The sequence below is a fragment of the Centropristis striata genome, chromosome 11 (assembly GCF_030273125.1).
Source record: "Centropristis striata isolate RG_2023a ecotype Rhode Island chromosome 11, C.striata_1.0, whole genome shotgun sequence".
In the NCBI taxonomy this organism is placed as follows: domain Eukaryota; kingdom Metazoa; phylum Chordata; class Actinopteri; order Perciformes; family Serranidae; genus Centropristis; species Centropristis striata.
The window spans coordinates 18,813,726-18,828,817 of NC_081527.1; the positions used below are offsets into that span (position 1 = coordinate 18,813,726).

Here is a 15,092-nt window from a genome sequence, read left to right on the forward strand (position 1 = left end):
AACATTTCATTTTCTTCGACTTTATTGGACACACGGCTATAGTCTGTATCTGCAGGGACCCTGCATTATACCCGTATTCTTTTCTTTTAATTTTTCGGTATTCAGGGCGCTTTTGGGTGTCACCGCTTAGACACAAAACTACATACACACCACAGACAAAATGCAAATATAGTGGAGTGAAACATGAAACGGTTTATTTTCACTTTTTTGTTTCCCTGTATTGATTGATTGGTGCCTTCCTGACCTCACCTGTGGATGCATGTTTCTCACCAGGCGCTTGAGTCAGAGACCCACAGCAGAGGAGCTGGAACAGAGAAACATCCTCAAACGTGAGTGTCTTATTTCATTCAACATTATCTCTAACCTGCAAAGGTCATTTTACAAATATGAACATTTTAACAAAAATGTCAAAGTGACATAACTGTGACAAACTGTCCCGTCTAACAGTGTGAGGCTTCATTAAACATATTGTAGCCTCTGTGAGTCCATATTTGTTGCAGCCTTTTGTGCATACAGGCTTCATACGGTGCAGCCTGGTTAATTTCAGAGGCCTAGTTACGTGAAAGCTAGTAGCATTACATCTCTCCCTTTATTCCTCCTTGGTCTGTCTTTTCATCTGAGGCAGACAGGCTGCAGGGCTCCCCGAGGAGCCATGTCCAGAGAGACTGAGTTCTTTGCTCAAACACATGCAGTATCAGAAAGAAGCAGTTCTGTTGCCCGGGACTCTGCGTCTCTCACATCAAAGACTGATTTACCAGCAGTTTCTGCTTTCCTAGAGGCTCCTGCGTGATTGGCAGAGCACAGGAAGAAAATACAAAGTCTAAGAATTCATGAGTGACAAGTCATGTCCTCACCATTACTCACACGCATACAGTACCAAGGTTAAACAAACAGGGCGTCATTTTCTGGAGCGGAATCCAAAAATGTGAGTAGTACTACAGATAGAGTGTGTTCAGCACAGGCACAAGCAGTTTGACTGCCGAAGCTTTTGCAAACAGGAGTAGCGAACGCCCAGAATGCTTCTTTTCTACGATCATTTCTCCTTTTAACTTGTGTGTTTTTTCGGCTCAGTAATTGACTCTAAATTTATATAATGCAACACATGGATAGATTTAAGAGAGATGTAAGAACTTAAAGGGATAGTTCTGCTTTAGTGAAGTGGGGTTGTATGAGGTACTTATCCACAGTCAGTGTTTTACCTGCAGTATATGGTCAGATAGCAGGAGTACCGGCATGGAAGGGAAGCAATGTACTGCTGTGGACGGTGGCAGCAAAAATGTGTTTTAGCCACCAAAAAAGGTCCACCTGAAACAATTCATCAGTGTAAGTGTACGCTATATTTAGAATATTTTCATTGCTTTACTTTACTGTCAGACAGCCCTTCCAGATCAGGAACCGAAGCTGTTCTCTATGCTCTCCTCAAAGCTACCAGACTCCTTCGAGAAAAACAGCAATTTTACCTGGCAGAACATAGGAGTTTCTGATCTACTGTTGCCTCAATTGGTTACTTAGTTTCTTAGAGTTACGTGTGACTCTTGTGAATCTGAACCAACCCTTTAAAACACTAACTGATTGAGGCAGCAGTTCATAGGGTTACTTTTGTCTTTAAAATACAATCAAACAGAGTAGGCTTTAGAGCAGAACTTTTCACACTGCAATAAAAATGTGGATTTGAGAGTAAAACTGTCAACACTGCAATTTAAAAAAATGTTTATTCATTATCCTTAACCGCTTATCCGAACTCGGGTCGAGGGGGTAAAATGTATTAATGCCATTCAAAGTCTTGTCTGCAAATCCAAAAGTTTTGCTTTTAAAAACTTTTGGATTCTAAAGAAAACTTGGATTTACGTTCAAAACTTTTGGATTCGCATTAATACATTTGGAATCACTAATTTATTTTACTTGCAATATATTTTTAATTGCATTGTGGCAGGTTTTGCTCTCAAACCTTCTGCTTGATTGCATAATCAAGACACAAAAGTAACTGGATAAAAGAGCACATAACAGCTTTAGTTCTTCATCAGAAAGGGCTGTCTGAGGCCAAGGTAAAGCGGTGAAAATAATCTAAATATGGCGTACACTTCTCTAAAGTGCAGGAGTGCCGATCAGCATCTACTGCAGATAATATCCTGACTATGGGTAAGTACCTCACACAACCCTACTTCAGAAAATCCGCCCTTAATGTGAAGAGAATTTTTTTCCTTGTAAAAGAAAGAAATGTTTATTCTTAAATAGGCTAATCACTTGATCAGCAACATGGACCCAAAAGCCCTGGGACAACTTGAAAGGAACAAAGCAATCATTCTCCCCTGATACCCATTCCTAATAGCATTAAACAGCCAATGATGAAAAACTATTTCAGACTGTGAGAAACTTATCCAGTTTAGTGTGAATCTAATGAGCCGCATTATGCAAATAGTTTGTTTGTTCCCCTTTTCAGTGATTTCTAAACATTTTGTATACAGTTCACAGTTTGCACTGGCAGTATAACACCCATCCTCTCTCGTCTTCTGCAGCTCGCAATGAGCAGGAGGAAATGGAGGAGAAGAGGGAGATAAAACGAAGGCTAACACGGAAGGTGAGTCTAAAATGGCTCCAAAGGTGCAAACCCACACTTGATCTTTAAGCGTTTGGAGGGGGTAAGTTGTTTGCCAGGATAAACAAACACTGTGACAGTGACTCATGTTTAGCGAGCAGTCACAATCTTAGTGTGTTACAGGCCCGGTATTGTAGTTCTCAGGTCCCCCCTCCCAGGAGACGCTGATGTCCTTGTTGCCCTTGGCCCTTCAGCATGTTAGCTGCCAAATCCTTCGACCCCATACTGAGGTGTTGAGCATGTTCCCATCACTTGCAATTAGATTATAGCACGTTCTGCTCACCTGCAGACATGCTGCTCAAAACAGAAATCTCACAGCTGTTGGAGGAATGTAATATATGTGCCTTATTGTATACAGTATATAAACAGGTCAAGGACTGAAGTGCCCTTGAGCAAGGCACCTAACCCCCCTGCACAGCTCCCCGGGCGCAGTAATGTGCTACCCACTGCTCCTTGCATGTTGTGTTCACTTGTGTGTAAAAAAAAAAAAAAAAAAAAAAAAAGGATGGGCTAAATGCTGAGGTTGAATTTCCCCATTGTGGGATTAATAAAAGTAATCTTCTTCTTCTTCTTCTAAACGTTCAGTCACTGATGCTGCATTAAATAATGTGTGTTTTAGAAAAATATGCTCCTCCTGTACTGTATATCACACTAAGTATGCATTCGTAGAATAAGAATAGACTTTTTCCTGACCAATACTGGATGTCAAAGGCCATTACAGACATTTGGGATTTTAAAAGATCAGAATCAGAATCGGAAATACTTTATTGACTGCTTGGGGGAAATTGCTTTGTTACAGTTGCTGCTGTATAAGAATAGAATGGAAAGTAATTCTGTACATAAATTAAAGGTTAAAAAAGCATGCTACGCTCAATATATATGGCAATATAAATACGGACGCAAGTCTTATGTAAATAAAGATATGTACAAATAGAAATATGAAATATAGAATACATTTAGTTAGTTTAGTAAACAGATATGAAAATATAGAAATATAATATGTCAAAATAGAAATATAGATATGCACAAATATGTATAAATGTAACAATAAGGGATACAATTGAGGATGAGGACTCCTTAAATCTGAATTTCCTTCAATTTGAATTTGAAAAAAAAATCTCATTGACAATTTTTGTCCTGTATGTACAGCATTTTCTTGTTTCTTGTTATTAATAAACCACACATAAGCAACTCCTGGTAACTATGGTGAGCTAATACTGATCGACGTGGGTGAATTGGTGCAAGATGTTGGTGATTCCCATCTAAAATGGTCACATTATTGACACATTTAACTAAAATGATCAATTAATATGTTGCTTTTAAAAAAATACGGATCCTTTGAGGATAGATTTATTAATAGCCCACTGATTCAGCAAATGTCCTAAATGCCAAAGAAGTGTGATATTAAACTCCTCTATGACGCACCTGCATAAAAAATACTGAATGTGCAAGTCTTGTGGAATCTTTTTTTTAATAAAGAATTAGATATATGCAAATTCTGAGAAGCTGCTGACCGAGACTGTAACTACAGTAGGAATACTCTAACTAGTTTTCTGTTCACCAACTCTCTTTTTCTGCTCTCTGTCCAGCTGAGCCAGAGGCCCACTGTAGAGGAGCTGAGACAGGCCAAAATCCTCATCCGATTCAGTGACTACGTGGAGGTGTCAGATGCCCAGGACTACGACAGGCGGGCCGATAAGCCCTGGACCCGGCTCACAGCAGCTGACAAGGCCAGTGTCACATCCACTCATTTAAACTAAGATAATCTTTTCATAATATCAATATTCCCCCTCGCCTGCTTTCATTTCTCTTCAAACATCATCACGCTCCCCTTCCCCCCCCTCTGCGCCTCACATGACGCAATCCGTAACACAGGAGGGTAATATTAGTAGGATGTGTTCCTCCTCTTGTTACTGCGAGTTCCACCTCAGCTGTTTGGTCCCTCTTTGTGCGTAAACATCCTGGAGCAGTCCTGCTGCTCGCCGCCTGGCCGTCCATGCTTCTGACTTTTAATGAGTTCTTGATTTTTGCCGAGCAGCTATTATGCCCCCTTTGCTTTTATGATGTGCAGTTCTGAACACGGCGGGTCACACCTGAGGACCACTCGTGAAAATCACGGGGATTCAGCGTTTCGATTATGCAACAACTCCCCTTACATAAGAGAGTAATCGGACGAGCGGTGCCTCAGGACCCCTCAGCCGCAGCGAGGCACTGCTGACTTCTTTTTTTTTTTCTCTCTTTTGCTGCTTTTACCATCTAGCACAAATTTGAATATTGTTTGTTCTCCTGTCGCAGAAGCGTCCTCTCCAAGGCTGGAGACGATTTTCTTGAGTCATGCTGAATAGCAAAACTCATGACATCAACTGGCTGCATCGTTGTCACACATAACATTTTAGACAGGATGTAAGCTTATTAAAATAAGGCACAGCACACCGTTTTATTTCTTGAAACTTTGACTCATCCCCACTTTGAGAATGTCTTTGCAGTCATCCTTTCCTTAGGCGAGGCACTTAGCCTTCCATCGCTCCAGTGGTGCTGTTTAGAGGCCGTGATTCACTCCGTATTGTCCCAAATGTCAATGTGTACAACTACATGAATGGAAAACTGCTTTGGTTTGTTCACAAAAACAAAGCAGGAAAAGATTTTTTTTTTAAGAGCGTTGTTTACACTTAAAGCTGGGATACGCCTTTTTCTTTATCTTTTTTTTTGCGCCATTGGACAAAAATCCCATCATAACATTTTATCATATTGAAAATTTAAAAAATAGACTTCTGCAGCTCCTCTAAGGAGGATTTGACCAATCACAGGTCATGGTTTTAGATAGAAGGGATCCATCTTGTGTAAATGCATGATCCCACCTCCTTTTCGCCTCTGATTGTCTTACCCTGATATTCCTACCCTAACCGTAAGCAATCTCACTTCTCAAGCTGAACTCTCACAAGAATTTTACACAAACTGGATCCTTTCGAGCCACATTGTGAAAGCCTTCAATGGTTGAAAATCACACACAAAAGTTAATATTCCAGCATTAGCAACAGCTGCCAACACTGCAAAGCAACCCCAAAAAAAAGATTTGTCAAGACTTGTCAAAGGGTCTGACAATAAACACAATAAAACACATATCAATATCAGGGAGGCGTTTCAGAGATGGAGAGAAAATGTTGCTCATAGTCTGGCCTTCTTAAACTAAACTAAAACTTTTTCTGCTTCTTTTTGTTGATGTAAATCAATGGTATCACCACTCCATGGAGTTAAAAAACACAAGCTGACTACCCAAGTAGACTAGCAACAGATTGTATATTATTGTGTATATCTTAAGAGAAGGAAATTGAGGGCTCTTGTGATGTGAGAAGAGAATTCAACAGAATGGCCTCGAGATAAGCGTAAATGATGCATGAAGCATGCTAAAAGGAGGTAGAGACGGGGCTTAAAGGCTGCAGTTTGTGTACTAAGCCTCTACAGCTTTTCTCAAATTCTCTTCTTGTTTGTCCTCTGTAGGCAGCTATACGGAAGGAACTGAACGATTTCAAAAGCAACGAGATGGAAGTGCACGAGTCAAGTCGCCATTTAACCAGGTAATCCATTACTTTGCATGTGACGATGCAAGATCCATATAAATATCCACATACAGCCTGGAGCTGTTCACATGCTGAAGGTTTTGTCTGCATGGAGCACTGAGCTCTAGCTGAGGTGATGAAATGTGATGAAATGTTAGAAACAAGACAGTTTTTTTCTGATTTTAGGTTTCACAGACCATAGTAGACCAACACTGTCTTGAGCGGTGCCGGACCGGCGCTCTCCTCCACTGAGAACCTTAAGTGCTGGACAGTAAAATGGTGCCCGTTTCTACAATAAGGCCATGTCTTCTGAAAATGCCTTTTCAAGACCCACACAACTGAGTCGGTACCACACTCCCAAGATGCAGACACCCACTACTCCATCCACTGTAGTAGCACACAATGACTCCAGTTGATTCACATCGCCCCTTTATGGAATTTGCTCGACTGTCTCTTTAACCTCTCTGCTGAGCTCTCGGGCAGGCGCTCAGTTCTGCGGCAATCGGACAGCAGGAGAGTTTTTTGTTCGCAATTGACTGACACTCAAACATCTACCGAGGGCAACCGTACCTCGATTCATCAATAACACCAGTGGACTTGTCTCAGTGGACATGTTTTTATCCCTCTTCTTTATTATGCTGTCACCCCGGACTCCTCTAGCCCTCATGGACAACGCTGTGCGAAGCCGCAGGGTTGATTGTTCTGAGGTCGCTACATCAGCTGGAGATCCATCTTTACCGCACCTGCTGGGACTGTGGAAACGGCTTAGAGAGACACAAAGGAGGGAGGGAAGGACCCAACATTAGAATCATGTGCAATATTTTTTTTCTCTTCTGCTTTTCCTAGGCTATAGCACCCCCTAGAGTCCCCTTTGTGTCATTACTATGTAGTCCCGACTTCTGTTTCTTCCCCTCTTATGTGCAATTCTCACTGTACCGACAATGTTGACATCTAATTGCTAACTGTGAATCTGAGAGTTTTGGGCAAAGCTCGCACTCTCTCCAAATGTACATTTTGTTTATACTAAGGAAAAGGAAGTTTAAAGAAGAATCGTGCTTGACCAAGTTTCATTCATGTCACAATCTTATAAATTTAATGTAAAAAGTGCAGCTGGCAGATATATTCTGGTTCCAGTGTGTGTAACAGTTATCTGTTTTATATTATTTTGTCAGTTTTTAATTGTTTTTTGATAGAGGCACTTGGATCATAAATGATTAATTTCCATGTTTTAACACGTCCTAGCTCTTTGGGTTTGAAATGAAATACCAAGAGCTTGCTCAGCACTTCATTATCCCTTACATTTTGTGTTTGCAGCAGCGTGTTTAATGATCTTTGCTCATAATGTGCATTGTATTATACACTTAACTTTTCTACTCATCTCACTATAAGCTTTTGACCAAGCAATATCTGTTGTTTGTAGAGAAAAGGTTAAACTAAGGGTGTACTCCCCGCCATTTTTGTTTTTACTGTGTTCATACACTACGCCTCACTTCAGGGTTTTAATTTTCTTTTATACTTTACTTTAAGAAGGCTTTATTCAGGAGGACTTTTTTCTTCATTTTTCTGGACTGAGCCACCAAAAACATCTGCCTCTTTAACAGCTTACCAAGATATGACTCTGTCTCAAATCTACAATTGAACACAATGATGCACTCTCAATTTTGAAACACGAGTACAGGTATTAGTGGATTAATTGAGTCAGGATTTTTAAATTTTTATTGCTGAAATTCTTTGCACTGTTTAGAGTTTGGCTTTACAGTGGTCACTGTTTTAAGGTCAGGGCCCAAGTGTGTAAAATATTGTTGGATATCTGATCTGTGACCATTTTGTCTCTTCACTTTACGGTCTTGTTACCTGATCACTGATCCTACACCAGTATTCCAATGCTCATAAGCTTTATGTACACAGAATATTTTTATTATTTTTTACTGTATTACTTTTAAAGTTGCAATATGAAATTTGTCAGATGAAGAAAAAGTAGTAGAGGCGAAAGGCTGTAGGCCGCCTACTATAATGCATCTGTCTGCAAAGGAAGATGTGTTCCTTCTTGTTTTCAAGGTTTCAAGGTCTCGATCAGCGACGGATAGATGACCCAATAACTCCTGGGAACCAAGGACGTAGAAAATTGTTTTGCACTTTATTGTTTTTATGTGAAATAATAGGGGTTTTGTTAGAGCAGTTTATCCTCAGAATCAGGACACAGGTCAACGTAACAGTGCTCCTTTTTTAAAATCAAAATTTCATTGGGTCATCTAATCTCAGAGACTTTGAAACATGAGGTGTTCTTGTGTTAGAACCAGCTTCTGTATGATTCCAGCATCATGCCATTATTTGAAATTTCCCATCCATAGGTTCAGTAAAAAAACGGAGCATAAAGAGGAATGAATTCACACAAATATGCTCCAGTTCTCATTTCAGCTCTTAAAAAAAACAAAACAAACCTGAGCCACTGGGCCAAGCATGAGGCTTTCCATTTTGCTGGAATCAAGGAACATGAATTCAGCAATAATCTTTCCTTTTACATGTTGGTGGAACAACTGAATGAATTTGAAAGTGTTCCTTTTTTTTCATTTTTGAAATACAGAATACCATGTAAAGGATACATCATGCCAATTAAATTTCATTTCTGAATGCATTTGCATTGTTTGAATTTTCTTTTCTTTTCTTTTTAAATCACCTCAGTTCTGCTTATGTTAAAGGCATACTTCATCCCCCAATATGTTCATTTGAATATCAAATACTAACCCGGTGTTACCTTGATTTCTTGCAGAAAAGCAAGAAAAATGGAAACCACCTTTAACAGCAGCAAAACTAAAAAAACGACAAGATTTTAGTGAGAATGCACGTGTTTAGGGAAGTACTACACTTATTACTGGATGAATGAGACTTTATATCGCATGAGTTGCGTGAAAGTTTGTAAACAGATGCTTCAATATAGTTTTGCTGTTCTCAAGCATGGCCCCCATCTACTTCAATTCATTCATATTTTTCTGGTTTTGGATTTTCTGTTAGTTGTTCAACTTTCAAAAAATCAAGGTAACACAGAGTGAATAATTGATACGCAAATGATCATTTTGGGTGTGTAGCCCTTCAAGCTTGCCATAGAGGTAGTCTTGCAGTATTTACACCACTTTAAAACTCTGCTGCATTCAAGCTTATGGCAAAAAAAATTATGGTATTTGCAACATGGCTTGCTTCACAAATTCCTTGCCCTGTTCATATTCAGTAATGTATTTCCCATTTTACTCATACTCTGCTGTTAGTCTGTAATACTCTTGATGATAGGAGCACAGGTATTCCCCTACCTCCGAGGCATTGCAGCCTGTTGGTGCTCTTGTCTATTATTGAATAAATATAACTCCAGATAATCGACAGACCTTATTGTGAGCAGTTTCATGTCAGAACTAGATTCCGTTTTAATATAGTTTCTCTATGAAGTCGCTCACAAAGAGGCCTGTTGGTTATCTTGAGTAACAGGGTGATTATATCTGGAAAGAGACATTGCTATTGGGTTTTCTCTAGTAGTATCATACTCAAGATAAGCAATCTACAGCCAATATCTCCAACACTTGGCAACTCGCAGTCAAAACTGATAAATAGCTCTACAGGTAAGCAGGGAAATATGTATTTTGGATTATGGGATGAACTGTCCCTTTAATATAATATCTCTGCAAAAGTCAGTGTGCAAATGTTCTGGAAGTTGACTTTGTATGTATTATTAGACAACAATTGGCCTATATTTGGATTTGCACGTCTAATAATAGTATATTCCCTCTGGCTTGAACATTGAAAATTAGAAAAAGGGTGACCTGAAAAACTGAAACCACCGGCTTTCCTCTTGCTCAGGGTCGCTGCGTCCTCGACAGGAGAAAAGAAAAAACACAGTTTGGGTCAAGCTTTGTGGGTTTTCTCAATCTCCACTAGATGGCGAGAAACACAATAGAATAATGTGGACTGAGCCGGGCTGTATGGCCTTGTGAAATGGCGTCCTGGTGAGATGGTGCTGAAGTTATTTGCCTCGTCACCACTAGTCTAAAATAAATAGACCTACAGCGAAGCTTCACATTGCGATGCATCAGAATGTGATTAAAGGGAGATAACACCACGTTGTGTGCAACTTCGTGTGTGCAGCGGGACCCTCATAGACTAAATATCTCATATGCAACAGTTGACAGCTGATAAGTTTCGGCTGCGTATGCAGTAACTTAACTACAGTGGGTGATAGAGTCGTTTTTTACACTGTTAGCACACAGGTAGCCAGTAAAGATAAAGCTGCAGCAGATAAGAGGACGTACTTATGTCGCTGCACACCAAACGTTTTATACGAGCTATGTTTACGCCTCTCATCTGTTCACCGCCTCACTTGACTGAAAGTGAAGATAAGCTTCATGGGAAATGTAGTCGTGACGTAATTTCTTCCCTGCGGCGGCGACAGCAGGTGCAATACACTTCCCACAATCCCCTGCGTTGTTGTTAGCGACCCCATCTTGTGTCCTCCTCATGAATATATATCAGCCAGTATTTGCGTAGGAGGTCGGCCGACGTTCATTTCATATTCCAGCACTGTATTTTGGTCCAAATGGGACGCACAGTCACGTCTCCGCCCTGATCTGTCCCCGCGCGCCCAGCCTCTTCCCAGCGAATTTAATCGGTGAAATGTTTTTTTCGGAGCAGCGGAGGAGACTCCGACAGGGAAAGGAAGGCGAGAAGTGAATGACTACTAGTGGAATAAGTCAGCAACACCGCCCAGTTGGCGGACATTTACCACGGTGGGCACGCTTTTACGGCTTTTAAATGTAGAGGTTGTAGGTGTAACCAAGTGCGCACCGTTATTTATTTTAGAGTGGGGGACTTTTCATTGGCAGAGATGGAAAGTGTGCAGGCTGTCGCTGAGGATGGTGCGTCGGATGGAGGCGCGACCAAGTTAATGAAGAAGCCCAGCGGACTGTCTGTCGCCCGGGGGACTCCAGCGGATGATGGCGGTGGACATTTGGCACCCTCCCGCGTAGAGGCAAAGAACGGGAATAGCCTCTCTCATTCCGCCTCTTCAAGTGCGTCAAACCGGACTGTGGCGTCTAATGGCCGGGGCTCGTCCAGCAACTCCAGCTCTCTCCTGTTGAGACGGAGGCGCTTGAAGAGGAACCTCTCCGCCGCCGCAGCTGCAGCCACCGCCACCTCAGCTGTCACCGCCGCCTGCGGCGCCAAGATGAACTCGGCCCTGTCCTCTGCGTCTTTACATACCCGGAGTCTGGATCGGAAGACTCTGCTGAAGCACCGACAGAACATGCAGCTGCAGCCCGTAGATCGCGAGTGGGTGAGAGCAGATCTCCACCGGGGCTCCATACATGTCCACGACAGACTGACGCCCTCATATCCCAGGCCGGTTCTCTGCACTATGGACACCACAGCCGGCGAGGTGGCGCTCCGTCTGAGTAAACTCTGCAGTAAGTCGAGCTCTGTCATGCGCATTTTTTGTAAAGATAACCCCAAGACTGACCAAAATGGCAACTGCAATGTGAAGTATGAATATAATGATAACCCCTGCAAGGTGAATGAAGACTCGAGTATAAAATGCAACCACCTGGCTCCCCTGGAAGCTACAGAATTAAGGGGCCATCCAAGTGACAGGTTGAGACTGCTGCTCATGGAGAATGCAGATGAGAGGCAAAAGCAACAGGACGTTGATGGAAAACTTTTCAGCCCAGAATCAGAGTCACAAGACAACATAGCCTGTTCACTGTCAGATTTAAATTCTAACTCTAACATGGATACCCCCAATGATGACGACTCGGAGCACAGGAACTGTTTGGACAGCTATGGATTAAATTCAGGCTCAGATGTGGAGAGCAGTGCTTTTGATGACCTGAGTTCTGGGGCCCGGCTCAGCGAGCACAGGGACTCCCTCAGCGATGACATGGTCCTGGGCACAGAGGCGTCCATCCTCAGCCCCTCGTTCGATAGTGCCACAGAGGGCCACGACTTGTATGGCAGCTCCTCGGATGAACTGGACCTCGACTGTCCTGCGTCGAGCACAAGCATAGATCCCATCTCGCAGCATCACACCAATGGACTCAGTGCTGTCACTGCCAACTACAAACAGTGCAACATAGGACATTTAAACGACATGACAAACAATATGGGACCAGATAGCAGACACAACCCAAACAGTCTGGGCAGCCTGCCACCCAGCAGTAGTGCCGGCTCATTGTCAAGAGCCTGTTCTACAGGTAATACACCTGATATCCAAGATCCGGACTGTGGCCAAGGTGCTGTAAAATCAGGGCTGACAGCAGACCATAATGGAGATTCCTGTGATTCCAGCCCCACGCTGTATGTTCAGCTGCATGGTGAGGCTGTCCGGAGGCTTAGCCCAGATGAGAGGCCTCTGCAGATCCAGAATGACTTTCTCTTTAAGCTTGGATTTAAGGACCCGTGGAGAGTTCAAGAGGAAGGGCTGAACACGGAAATTGGCTCCTTGTTACGGTTCTATGCAGGTAAGTGAAATGATGCATTCAGATGTAATCCCATTCTCTCAAGATTAGGTTTCTGCACATTGTGGTACTTGTTGAGGCCTTCTCTGTTGCACACTACGTAGTTTGGGCTGCAGATCCTTAAGTGTTTGTAACAGGTTGCTAACCTGTATCACAGTGAGGCAGATGCAAACATGCAGGTGCACGTTGTGAGACTGTAACAACAGAGAAAAGAAACAGTTTATATTCTTACAGAATATAATTTTCACAGGAGGGTAGAGCATGTTTCTAATTTGAACACTGACCAAGCTGTGGGTGTTCACAGTTAATGGCATTAGCTCAGAGTCCTAATGCTTTAAATTTTACAGGAGTGAAAAGAAAAGGCCCACATATTCGTGATATTGCTGTCACACATTGTGAGTGCTGTCAGGCAAGGTGAGTGCAGCACAAGACCTTTGCTGATAACTGCGGCACCAATTTAGAGGGTTAAGAGTCTAAATACTCGCCTAAATGTGCTTCCTAATGATGGTTTACCATGCTCAGGTGTAACTGCGTGGTGGTATGACTGGGTCAGAGTAAGGTCATGGTCCGAAGGCTACCGGTTTGTCAGACTGACCTTGCCTAAGGGACTTCCTTTAAATTTTTAGGTCTCTCTTTTTTTTTGGATCTTCTGTTCTGAACTGTCTTTATCGGACTGTAGCAGCACACTGTGCTCCCATGGACACGCATGACATCGCCACAAAGCCATCACCACAACTTATGGTGCTCAGACATGGGGCCCTTTCCGGCTTTTGCCCCATTATCATCCTAGTGAAAAGGCTGAATGCCTTTGTGGTTGGATGGAGAGTAGGGGTGGGAGTGGTATGGCTGGGAGGACCATAAACCCTCTCTGTGTACCCAGTGAATTCTGGTCATTGAGATGCTGCACAGTGCCTGTCCTATTGGCATCCAGCGCGGCTACTGTCACACTAACTAACTGCCTGCCAAGCTGGGTTAACGTGCTCCTCCAAAGCTCAGGAAGCCCCTTTCTTCACCACGCTACTGCCTCTACCACTACTGCTATTGCTGTCACTGCTGAGGGAAATGAAATTGGGAAGGGAGGGGGGTGAAACTGAGTGTCTAGAGGGGACAGTTGAGGGGAATCTTGTTTGTTGGGTCTGAAGTATGGAAAAGAGAGGCATTAACGCTCTGTAGCTTCCTGTCCCGAGAGGCTGTTGAACCAGAGGTCACTCAATACGAAGCCGAAAATGGCCGCATGTGTTGCTGTTCACGTTTACAGTCACATGCGCTTTGTGACCTATTATGCTCTTGAATACTGGCTTGCTTGAGGTAGAATGGTTTCATTTAGATAGCATCATATGGCAGGCTGTATGCACACTGGGGCTCATGTGGATGGATGTGCATTTAGGGGAATAAACACAAATGAATCCTACATGAGGCAGTGCAATCAGCTGAGCTCAACCAGCAGCAGCAGCCGCTAAAGGCGGGCAAAAGCAGCCCTGATGCCCCTCTGAGGGCAACGCCTCCACATCCCATGTGAGACAGCTTAACTGTGGTCACCTGAGCTCACTCTCACCAGCCCCCTCACAGCCAATGGCACGACACAGGCCACAGTGTGCACAAAAGGCCTAATTCTCAATCAGTCCGGACACAGAAGAGCACTTTCATGCACACACAGATGCATGCGATGCAAAGAGAAATCTGACTTGTGACATGTCTGGCCTGCTCTTCCTCCCTTTCCTTACACGATGGAAGCATGTGAGGAATGTACGCTGGCTCGTCTAGAATGTCAGGCACGTCTGCTGAGGAGGAAGTGGAGTGAGGGGGGCTGGGGGGCGGTGTACGAGGGGATACCGAGCTGACACATGTTGAGCTGACTTTGAATGGTTGTCTTGCCTTAGATAGTGGAGATAGGGCCAGTCTCAGCTGACTTGCTGGCTGACTCTCAGGCGCAGCTGCCACAACTGTAGACCTCAGTCACACTAAGGGCCTTTTTGTCTGCATGCCTGTGCATGCAAAGCAGCCTTTGATACAGGAAGTCCAGTATCTAAACTCTGTTTTATTGTTCAGTTACTCAATAAGAGCACTGTGCAATTTTAATGCTATTTATAACCTCGATATTAAGTACGCGGGCAGCTAAACGGCGCTGTATCTTTAATAAGATTGACAGATGAGGTGCTCAGCACTCTGCATGATTGAGGAAGCAGGAGAATGATGGGAAGAGGCTGTTAAGTCGAAGAGTTGCCATGGTGCATTTCGCCGGATCTTTCGGACAATGCAGAGGCCAGTTTGACTTTGAAGAGTTCAGGTCATGGTTTGAGTGCACAGACTCTGCAGTGGCCAGATGAGAGAACTCACTTTGCCCTGCTAGACACACAAACACACACACACACACACACACACACACACACACACATACACACATGTACAGAAGGCTGCCTAGATCAAAGGGCCGCTGTCCTCTTTGGC

The 15,092-nt window shown here is 43.1% G+C and overlaps 2 protein-coding genes across 3 annotated transcripts in view; both read left to right on the forward strand.

Annotated features, from left to right (window-relative positions):
- LOC131979776 (phosphatase and actin regulator 1-like) overlaps positions 1-8,788 on the forward strand; it is a 61,503-nt gene extending 52,715 nt beyond the window's left edge. For both annotated transcript variants that reach the window (XM_059343792.1, XM_059343791.1), the window contains exons 8-12: positions 274-329; positions 2,517-2,578; positions 4,186-4,330; positions 6,099-6,171; positions 6,340-8,788. In XM_059343792.1, coding sequence (XP_059199775.1) covers positions 274-329; positions 2,517-2,578; positions 4,186-4,330; positions 6,099-6,171; positions 6,340-6,355 — 352 coding nt within the window. In that variant the 3' untranslated portion in view covers positions 6,356-8,788. The remainder of the gene's footprint in view (positions 1-273; positions 330-2,516; positions 2,579-4,185; positions 4,331-6,098; positions 6,172-6,339) is intronic.
- Positions 8,789-10,797: 2,009 nt separating this feature from the next.
- phlpp1 (PH domain and leucine rich repeat protein phosphatase 1) overlaps positions 10,798-15,092 on the forward strand; it is a 56,511-nt gene continuing 52,216 nt past the window's right edge. The window contains exon 1 of the mRNA XM_059344847.1: positions 10,798-12,647. Within this exon, the coding sequence (XP_059200830.1) occupies positions 11,021-12,647 (1,627 nt within the window). The 5' untranslated portion in view covers positions 10,798-11,020. The remainder of the gene's footprint in view (positions 12,648-15,092) is intronic.